This window comes from Fukomys damarensis, unplaced genomic scaffold (assembly GCF_012274545.1).
Source record: "Fukomys damarensis isolate Sample0158 unplaced genomic scaffold, DMR_v1.0_HiC HiC_scaffold_8, whole genome shotgun sequence".
Lineage (NCBI taxonomy): Eukaryota > Metazoa > Chordata > Mammalia > Rodentia > Bathyergidae > Fukomys > Fukomys damarensis.
In genome coordinates, this window is record NW_022900920.1 from 3,922,782 (window position 1) to 3,934,215 (window position 11,434).

General features: G+C 42.3%; 1 protein-coding gene across 1 annotated transcript in view; it reads left to right on the forward strand.

The window, feature by feature from the left end:
• Window positions 1-11,434, forward strand: part of Cnnm1 (cyclin and CBS domain divalent metal cation transport mediator 1) — a 64,341-nt gene that overhangs the window by 38,349 nt on the left and 14,558 nt on the right. Inside the window, exon 7 of the mRNA XM_033761314.1 lies at window positions 11,243-11,406. Coding sequence (XP_033617205.1) covers window positions 11,243-11,406 — 164 coding nt within the window. The remainder of the gene's footprint in view (window positions 1-11,242; window positions 11,407-11,434) is intronic.

Here is an 11,434-nt window from a genome sequence, read left to right on the forward strand (position 1 = left end):
GTGTGTGTGTGTGTGTGTGTGTGTGTGTGTGTGTGTGTGTGTGTATGAATGGATATAATATATAGAGAGAGAGAGGGAGGGAGGGGAGGATGGAGGGAGAGTGAGAGAAACAGGAAGAGAGAATGAGAGAAAAAGGGAGAGAGAATGAGAGGGCAGGGAGAGGAAGAGAAAAAATGAAAGAGTGAAAAAGAAGGGAGAGAGGGGGGAAAAGAGAGAGAGAGAGAGATTATCCAATTTCCTCCTTTCTTTCCTTCCTGGCCCTAATTATTTCTGCCATAATCCTTCAGTTTAATTAGTGATCCATGAGTAAACTTACACTGCTAATCTCTCCTTTAAAATCAGTTAACTAAAAGGCAGAGTTGAACTTACTTTCCTTCTCCACACTTCTGAGCGTCTTCATAAATTTCCCTGCTTTCCCCAACCCCTCCCAACTTAAGAGAGTTGAGTATAAAATAACTGTAAAGTCTGCCCAAACCCCATGATTGTTCCTCCAGTACTAACCCCAGATCCTAGCCTCCAGCAGTGTCTTTGGCCAAGAATCTCAGTTTGTAGGCTGAGGGAGAGCTTAGTCCTAAAACAGAGAAGTAAAATCTTGTAAGATCTTGGCCTAACAAACTCCCCTTGTCCTTGAAACCAGCCCATAGCTGGTTTGTAACTCAACTTTTGAGTTATAAGTGAGATAAAGAATTTGTCAGAACACTGGTCCTGTGACCTATGCCTCAAAGGTGAACTTGAGGTTACAAGGAAGTCTGGTTTTCCTGGGTGGGGTAAAAGGAACATAATCTACACCGTCTGAATTATCTTGATTCTGATCACCTGGGAACCCAGAACACTATGGTGAGTGAGCTTGGCTTTCTAGAAGACCCTTGCCCAAACTTTGGGTACCAGGAACAGGTGCACACAGTGGTGTGCAAAAGGGAGGGAACAAGTCTTCTATTTGTTTGGTGGTGTTTATATTTAATTCAAGAAGAGCTATGATTCTTCTTGAGACTGTCTCACAAGACACATTCAAATATTCATTAACATCTCACATCACAATTAATAATTATTGGGTAGGTATAAAGCCCTCCTCTTGCTGCCCTGAATGGGTAAGTAATTTCAGATAAAACCATGTGGTACAGAAAATAAGACCACAGAAGCTACCTGTTTAAATATGCCTTTACCTGCAGACTAGCTTCATTTGGCTGCTTGAAAGGGACACTGAGAGTGATCAGATAAGATGGCTGAAGACAGTTTTCATGCAGAATACCACTGATCAAGATCAAGGCGGGGAAAGAACTGGAGTGTTGCCAGACACACCACCCCACCCCAGCCCAAGTGTTAGCCAGTCCAGTTTCCAACTCTATGGGAAAGGAGAAGGGAAAGGGAGTAGAAAGAGAGGTGCTTTAGAGCACTGTATGAGCTAAGAAATGGCTGTTATTTAATTCACCAAGTTGATTTTCATTAAAACTGCTAGAATTCAGCCCTTTCTTTGCCCTGATGCTCTAGCAATGCAGTTCCTCACCAGCACTGTAACTCCAGAAGGAGCACCTAGCAATCCCAGGCAGGAGCCAGTTCCCTAGCAGAAGCATACACTTGGCCTTCAGGCCTCTGATGCCTGTGCACGTGCCCTTCCACACCCATGCAGACATGTAGGCAGCTGGGAAAGCACAGTGGAATGCAGTCCTGGTTCCCAGCATAATTGCTGATTCAAGGGGACCACAGAGAGAATTCTGCCTATGCGCTCCCCACCTAGGCACTTCCTGTGCTTGCCCTTGGAATCTCTGACTCCCTCTGAGATAATTGCACATGTTTGTAGAAGAATTCCAGCAAAACCTTATTTTCTTGTCTTTCTGGGGAATAACTTTGTAAGCAGAAGTAATTTCCATATTTTCAGAGGCAAGGTTCCTTTTTTGCAGAGAAATGTGATGTTGTGAAGATCCAGGAACAGACTGTCTTACCTACTTTGCTCTTTGTCTCTCTCCTTTTATGTTTATCTTTCTTTTTACTATTCACATACCCCTGACTCTTTAGTGCCTGTCTCTGTGTCGCGTACCTTCGCCTTCAGCAGAGGGGACTCTCTGGCAGGCTCCCCAGGTAAACATGCATGGTTCACTTGGCTCTCTGTAGATCCATAGAACCAATGGGGTTTGCAAGGGGCCTTTGGTCTCTGTTACTGTCCTACTTGTGACCTAGTCTCTTCCAGCGGCACTCCCATAAATAAGGTATAGTGCAATGCACAGGTAATATTCGTTTGTATACACAGCCCAGGTATTACTGATTCAGTGGCATCATTTATGAATTTACCTTCTGGGATGTATCTGTGTAAATACATGGAAAAGTGGTAGTGTTGAGGGATAGCACAATTTTTTCCTCCTTGTTTGATTGCAAAGTGAAGGGCTTAGGAGTAGAGCAAGAGAAAAAAAGGGAGAAATAATAGAACACCATACTTTATCTCTACCTCTTTCTTCCATTATTCCTTCTATGTGGCTTCTGCCTTTAGTTAACCATGAGTCCATCCTTATCTTCCTAGAAATGGTAACTATGTGATGGTTATATTTCCTCTGGCTCTGTATACAAAAATGATGCTGCATGTAAAAATTTCAAAAGAACTTTTCTGAGTTGTAACCTCTCATATTAACTAAATAAATACCTTTTTAATCAAGTAAAACATCTTAGAATTTCAAACTCAGTGACTGAGTACAGTGCAATACATACAAATACTCACATAGCTCTTCACGTTGTTTGCATCTTTAGAAAATAATCTCTAGGCCCATACAACAAATAAGAATAAAGCGCAAATTTATTTATAAAATCACCCTGCAGTTAGAAAGTCAAATTTCTTATAGCTTCTACATCTGTGTCTGTTACCCCAGTGCATCCTACCCTAGCCTCAGTCATCAAGAATTCAGTTGTGGCTAGGTATGGTGGAACACACCTGTAATCCCAACTACTCAGGCAGGAAGATCCTTCCTGAGGCAAGAAGATCACAATTGAAAACCCATCCTGGGTAATTGTAAGACTGTGTCTCAAAATTAAATTTTTAAAAAGGGCTCAGGGTATTGCTCAGTGGTTGAGCATTTACCTAGTAAGAATGAGGTCCTTGAATTTAATCCACAGTACCTTGAAAAAAAATTCCAGTTACGTTTTGTTGTCTAGATAGTAAACCTTCAACATCAAAAAAGGCTATGTCCTGAGATCTCAAATCTCCAAGTCTGCAATGTCAAAAGTATTTATGTTAACTTGTCTTTTCTTCCAAATTACATTTTTCCATCAGGAACCATCTGGTTCCCATGTTTACCAGCCACCTTCTCAAATTTCACCCAAATTTTATCTCGGTGATTTTCCACTAAGAAATAAAGTTGTCCTTTGTTTGTGAGTTTTCATGCCTTCGTGATAATTGCAGGGTAGTACAGTCAATGTAAGATGCCAGCCTGGCACCCTCACGGGATAAGTGGTTTGCTCCTATATGCAAGCAAAATTAGAAATGACCACATCATGCACCTTCAAGATCCTTCATATGTGGTAAATCTTGGGGAGTGCCAAGAGTGTGCTGTGAATCTTCAACAGAAAGGGAAAACACATTTAAAAGATTTTCAGGGCGGCAATTTAAATCAGTGGTTCCGCCGCCTGCCTCACAAGCTTAAGGGCCGGAGTTCGATCCCTGGTACAAAAACAAAAAAGATTTTAAACCAAAAGAATCAAAGCAGGAGTACAGATGACTTAATTATAATTTCCCAGTTTAAGGAATATTAATTCTAATTCATCAGTATTTACTATGAAAGCCTTCACAGCAAGCCAGTGTCAGAGAAAACAATGACTAATTCTTGCTATGCTGATATTCAGAGTAGGGGCTGAGATCTCTGTTTCTACTCCACCTGATACCATGTGGCCCTGAAAACCCTTTCAACATTCACCCCATTCTGTGGGTATTCAACCCAACAGGATGCCCTCCAGTAAAGAAGCAAGAGCAAAGCCAGACTTCTACTCTCAGTTCAGCTCTGTGGGATGCAGCAGTGATGGATGGGTATAGCAGAAGAAAATGAGTTAGGGGTCACCTTTCTACTCCTTTAGCTCTCTGCCCCCATTTTCTTGGGTCTCTTGTCTCCAGTCGACTCCCCAGCCTTCCCAGCAACTGGGGGATATCCCCAAGACCCACACCACGGCATTGCCTCTGTTGCTCTTGTTTTTGTTCCATATCACCAAAGAAGAAACATCAGAGGCCTGGCATTTTGTGGAAAGAAATCTTGCATACCTTCTTGCCCCATTCTTGATCTCTGATCCAGAAACATATATATTGATTCTTCCCAGTTTTGGGGGTTTTTATTTGTTTGTTTGTTTTGCTTTTTGTACCAGGGATCGAACTCAGGACCTTGCGTTTGTGAGGCAGGCAGCAGAACCACTGAACTAAATCCCCAGCTTTATATATATTGATTCTTAACCTCATCTTATACAGAGAAAAAGAAAACCCTAGAAATTAATAAGACCATTAAAGTTTTAAAATAAATTATTATTTTATTTGACCACCGTGGCCACCTTGGGACATAAGCAGAAATCTTGTTTTTAAAAAATAAGGACAGCCAGGCGTGGTGGTGCATGCCTATAATTCCAGTACTCGGGAAGCTGAGGCAGGAAGATTGCTGTGAGTTCGAGGCCAGCCTTGGCTACATAGTGAGTTCCAGGTCAGTCTCAACTACATAGTGAGACCCTGTCTCAATAAAAAGAAGGGCCAGGGATTTGGCTCAGTTGGCCTGTGCCTGCTTCACAAGCACAAAGTCCTGAGTTCAATCCCCAGTACCAGAAAAAAAAAGAAAAACAATAAGGAAACTGTGAAATTAAGCCACTAGGTAAGTGTTGTATGTAAAGTAAATAAGTAGAGGGACAAGGACTAGAATCCAAATCTTAGATCCTGTACTCCTCCTATCGCCAGGGACCTTGCTGCACTTCTGAATGTAGGTATTTTGTGCCTTCTATAAGGCTGTGATTTATTGATTGATTGATTGATTTTTGGTACCGGGGATTGAACTCAGGTCCTTGCCCTTGCAAGGCAGGCCACCGAACCACTGAGCTAAATCCCTGGCCCAAGGCTGTGATTTATATGCCTTAGAAATGCTAATGAAAATGGTGCTCACATTGGATTGACAGCAGGGGTCCTTGCACCAAATACTGTTAAAATATCTAATGTGTATGACTGCAAATCATTATCCATGGACATTTCTTTCTTTCTTTCTTTTTTTGACATTTCTTTCTATTTAAACCTTATTTTGAAATAAGGAGAACAGAATGGCTTGTGGGTTACCTCCAGAATGTGATATAATTAGCCATCTTTGCAGGTGTTTTCATTTTCAAATGAAACTCTTGATTGGCCCCACTGTAGTTATCCTTCCCTCTGTCCGGATTTCTTTCTTCCTCTCTTGACGGTGGAGATAATGTTGAGTTCACCATTGCAATTCCTCCAAATCCACAAAAGCAGAGACAGAAGAGATGTCAAAACCAAGAGTTCTTTTTCAATGCCCAGTTGTCCGTATGTAATGGGCTTTGAGTTCAAAGACCGTGGAGTTTTCTCCCAGAATATACAGAGAATCTCTAAAAATAGTCTTTCTACTTTGTGAAATGTGGCAAGAGGAAATATTTCTTTGGGCTGACTCTTGAATAGTAGAAAACATTTTGGAACCAATAAAGCTCCATGTAGTATGAGTGAGTTCATCTGGGATCCTAACTTGCAGAGTTCACTTTGAGCTTTGACAAGACTGACTTTTGGCATTTGGTTGTCTGATGTTAAATACTACACAAAATGGTGGTTTAATTATCCTAGTTTGTACTTTTACAAGCCTGTGTAATTAAACTCTCCCATCTCATTTGGAGAATCCATGATCAAAAGAGGCTGTTCCCCCACCCCCACCTCATCCCTCACTGATGCTCCAAAATATGTCAACAGGCCTTCACTTAGTCCTCTTTATCTCTCAAATCCTCATGCGTAAAAGGAGAGGAGGACATCCTACTTTGTTATATTGGACCCTGTTTCCTTGATAGGGTTGTAAGGGTTTCCTGATAAAAGTGTCCACAAGTGAAGCAAGAGTTCCAGAGCTGTGTTTAAGTTTTTGGGACCCCTACATGATAGGAGAGAGTGAAGAGGCTCCACCCAGCTTCAAGGACAGTGTGAAATCCTCTTCTACATCCTCCCTTGCCGTCCACCAATTTTACCTCGGTGTCCTCCATTCCCCCTCAATCACTCCAAGGTGCAGGAAAGATATCTCTTGCAGACTGATCACTCAAAGCCTGCAGGAATGAGATCTTCCACACTTCTCAATAGCAGCTGGTGGTCCAGTCCAGAAAGTTCCGCTGCCTACCAGTTAGTCATGCCACAGCCAAGTTGATAGAAGAGCAGGAGTGGGCCAGGCAAATGCTGGCTGCCTGATCTCCCTCCTCTTGACAGGTCCTGTGGCCAGTTTTGTGCACTGCTGTTTGATTTGTCTCCTTTCAGAACTCTTTGCACTGTATTTAGATTTTTCTTTGCCACTTTACTCCCCCGAGCTGTGCCTCTGTGCTTTTAGGAAATGCCAAAGGGAATTACACAACTTGAACTAGTTTGCCATGCTGCTGGGACACTCGTCTGTTACTGATTTCTTCTCCTTTGTATTAAAAGCATTTCTATTTCCATTTGCCTTGCTCAGAAATCTCTGAATTACTGAAACGCTGAGTCTTCAGCGTCCTACCTATTGAGGAATTGTCAGGCTCTGGGACACAAGAACACTGATCTTGCACAACACTCAGATGAAGCAGAACTTCTTTGTCCTGAAATGAAGCAGCTTCTTTCTTTAAAAAAAAAAATGATTTTGTAGGCCCAAACTTTATAAAACAGTTGTGATTTGTGTGTTGGAAATTCTTTGAGATTTCATGAATAAACCTTCAATAGCTTATTGACTTAAAAACAAACAAAAGAGAGACATGTTTCTCCTTCCAGCACAACGGTGATGTAGCTTGTGTTTGACCTGTAAGACCCTCTGTGTGACACGGTGACTTCTGTGCCGGGTGCCTTTGAGATGATGAGAGTTTTGTGGAGAACTGGAATGTAATTGTCGTCTCTGATTCCAACAAGAAATAAAAGTGATTTAGGCAGAAACTTCGGCAGATGGGAAGAATCTAAGTCCCTCTCATCTTCCCTGAATGGATCTTGGGTTGTGACAGAAGGGATAAGGATATGGAATAACAAGTGTGGACTATTCGAAGCCCACGTCCACCCAGACAAAGCAGAGACTCTTCAAAGCATGATGGTGCTTTCTCAAGGCGACTGAAGCCATGGGCCCTGCTCACATCCTCTCCCCTTGGTTATGTCCAAACTGAGTGGAGGCTGAGACCCACCCAATTAGGGTTATTCTCGACTCTACTCTCATGCCAAAGAGACTTCTTTTCTGCAAAACTACCTGCCTGCTCAGCAACTAGCCAGGAGTAGAAAACACTGGCTGTCTCAGCCAACAGCCTCTCTGGACAGCCACCAAAGGGCTAGCCAAGCCAGAACTTATCAGTCTTTTTTCAAGGGACCAGGACAGATTGAAATGTACTCTTTTCTGCCCAATGCTGTTACCATTTACAGTCACCTTGATGGATCGCTATATCCTCTGTGGCACTGACACTGTCCCTTTAGTTGCCCATCATCCTGAGCATCTGACTCCAGGACACACCCCAGTCCCCCTCCCAACCCCCACTTCACATACTCTTATTAAACAGGCAGGTTTAATAGGGGGTGGTCCTCCCTATAGGTTCTCTCTCATGGGCTGAGCCAAGGCCTGACTGAGGCTGTTTGAATTCTGGGTGTGCAATATTTCACTCTATCCACCTCCATTTCTGTTGTCCTCCTACTACTAGCTTCTTGGAGAAATTGTCCTTCTGACTTCAGTACAATTTTTTGGGGGGGGGTACCACGAATTGAACTCAGAGCCTTACACTTGCCAGGCAGGCCCTACAACTGAGCTACATTTCCAGCCCTTTAGATGGAATTCAAGAGCTTTAAAACCTTTTCTTAAACAACATTCACATTCTAAATACCCCCAGAAATGGACCCTTAGGTACAAACTTGTTACTCTGCACCTTTGTGTTGAATATCTACTCTACTGTGCTAAGCACTATGTATGCATTAATAATGACGAAGAAAGACAAGGTCTCTGCCTTCATGGAACTTAGAGTTGAGCAAACCTAATAAGCAAGTACAAACATGTAATTAATACTTTGGAGAAGTGCTTTGAAGGAATGAATAAAGGCTGTGATGGAGGAAAACAGAGGGAATCTTAGAGTGGCCAGACAAGGCCTTCAGAGAAGATTGTACTTCCAGGGAGGTAAGGACTGAGAAGCAAGTAGCCTGGGCAGGGGCAAGGGAACAGAGAGTTGCTGTCTACTTAAGAAAGTGGTGGAGTAAGGGGGTAGTTTGCATGGCCAGAGGGATAGAGCAGAGTAGGCAAGGGGAAAGGAGGCCCCAGAGACAATCAGGCAGGAGAGGGGCCAGGTCGTGGGAGTTTCAGGGTCACAACGAGGAGTTTGGATTTATTTAGATATAATAGGAAGCTATTTGATGTTTTAAAATGTGATTCTGGCAGGTAAGGCTGAAATAGATTATAGGATCCCCTTTATGCACATTTTCACTTTCCATGATTTTAGTTACCCATGTTTAACTATGGTCTATAAATGTTGAATGGAAAATTACAGAAATAAACAAGTCAGAAGGTTTAAATATTTTTTATTTTAATATATTATTACAGTTCTTAGTTAAGAGAGATAAATATTGTTAATCTTTCATTTTATCTAATTTGTAAATTAAATTAATAAGGTGATCAAAACATAATATTAATGTTTAAAATTTTTAAAACATTACTATAAGAGACCCACTGTCAAGAACAATGGGATAAATGTGTTGAAAGCAAGAAAGAGTATGAGGGTTTGATGGCAATATGTCTTTACTGTAATAATTTTTTAATTTAAATATCCATTGTATTTTATCATGCCTTATTGATAAACTGTTTACAGCAATTTCCATCAAATAAAAACATTACAGTGTGCCTTCATCCACCTTCTCTACTGGATCCACCATCATGCAATCTCAGGCTTTTCCCCAACATTAAAAAGATCATAAAAGAAAAACATTTTTAAGTGACTAAAGACATTAGAACAGGCACAACAGAGCAACTAAAAATATACACAAAAAGGACTTCCATAACTCCTTCAGAAAGTGCCCAGAAGGATAAGTGTGTTTGAAGCAAGAAGAAGTCATCTGAGGAGGGATTAATAGGTGTCTTACTGTAACCAAATTTTAATATAAGCATTGGCTGTATTTTTTATTATACTGCATGCATGGAAGAAGACAGAATACTTAGATGTTACCCTTGGTTTCAGGCATCACTAAGGGTCTTGAAATATATCCCCCACACATTGGGGGGGCTCCTTTATAAAATTGTAAATGGAGGAATTAGACTGTTGGGTAAAAGGAATAGGGACTGGGTTTGATTAGAGAGAGATTTTTACAAAGATGGGCATATTGTGCTGCAGTAAAAAGAGTCAAAGGTAATACCGGAGATGTAGCTCCATGGCACCATGCCTGCCTGGCAAATGCAAGGTCCTGAGTTGGATTTCTAGTATGGGGAGGGGTCAAAGGTGATTCCAGGTTTCGGGGTTATGTAATAAGAAATAAATGAGTGACATTTACTGCGAAGGGCAAGGTGGAATTTGAATCCTAAATCCTATAATTATATCAAGACAGTAACTATTATGATTCTAGTGAAAAAATAATTCAGCCTATTATTACTTAATCTTTTTGTTACATGGTTTGCCAGACAGTAACAGTTTGGCAGCTAAAGTGATTGCGAACCTCCAAGACTCTACAAATAGTTGCTAACCCAATATTTTGGTGGCAGCATCAGCCGAAGAGACAAAATTAAAGTCCCAAGGTTCTATCCCCAAAAAGCGAGAAACAGAATCTTTGAAGAATTTGTTTCTTCCTTTGAGCCCCTGAACTAATCTTGGTTGTGAGAAGCTGACACCCTCCTGTTTTCTTTGTTTGGAAAAAATGCAGAGTGGCTTGGTTTGGCTTTGTAGCCTCTTGCTAGGGCTATTTTATGGTAGAGGTGATGCTGAGGTCACTTTCAGCACCCTGTCTTCTGTTGATCCCAGGGATGGTAGTTCAGAGTCTATTTTGATACCAAATAACATAGTCTTAATTGAACTCTGCAAAAAACTATTCCTTAAAATGTAAAAAGCTGACTAGAAATTAGGATCTTTGACAGAGAACCTGTGGATTATTTCAGCCCCTACTTAGACCTATTCAAGAGCTAGCCCTGCCCTGACCCACACTTTCATGAACCCCACTTTGATCCTTCTCAGTACTACCCCTGAAAGTGGTTCTGGGAGATCGCAGTGCCCACCCAATTCCCCTGTTCTTGCTAACTCACATTTCAGATACCCAGGATGCTGGAATTCCCACTCAAACAGTTCTTAGAGATAGCAGGTCCAGAAGCCTTAGGGCAGAGGACTGGCTGACCAATGCAACCCTGTTTTCTAGCCCAGAACTCTAAGGAGTCGAACTGGTCTTTCAGATCGCTATAAACATTTGTCAAGGACAAGAATAGAACATATATTAACAGTTTATCAATGTGATTTACAATTCGCAAGTATCTATACAATTTGTGTATCTCTTGTTTGTGCGCTTCTCCCAAGCTCTGCCAGTGTTCGGGCAGGTCTGAATTAACCACACCAAAACACGTCCCCTCGGTGACGATTGCTTGTGCGAGCTGTGACAGATATTTTGAGGGCAAACCTAAGGCCTTGGTCTTTCTAAAATAGGGCTTGCCACACGTAGACTATGTCACCCTGCTGAAGGGTTTTGTACTCTGGTATAGCAAGCCATGCTCATGGCATTGTATCCATGCATTTGAGGTCCTCTTGCACTTAATCTTAGGATAAAAACCAATAAAACCAGTGGACCACCTCTGCCGCTGTCTAAGGCGAAACAAATGCCCAAGCCCCTGCTCGGAGAGACCCTAGGAAAGGATCTGTATGCCTCAAGGGAATCAACCCCAACCAAACAGCTGAGCTCCCTGCTGGACTCTGACGGGAAGGTGAAGGCCCCTTTCCACCGCCTGGTGACAATGTCCTGCTAGCCCTGTTGGACCTCAGTAAACAGCACCTTTCTCTTTCTCCCTCCTCCCACTCCCTGTTCTCCCTACCCACTCCTCCTTGTCGTCTTTTCTTTCTGTCTCCTCTTCCTCACCATCTGCAGTAAACCGATCCCCTTCTCGCTGCAGCGGGTTGAATCGCTCTGAGTCTCCGAATAGAGAGCGCAGTGACTTTGGTGGGAGCAACACCCAACTGTACGGCAGCAACAACAACCTCTACACACCTGACTACTCAGTCCACATCCTCAGCGATGTGCAGTTTGTGAAGGTAATCCCCCCCCCCCGGGAGCAGCCCC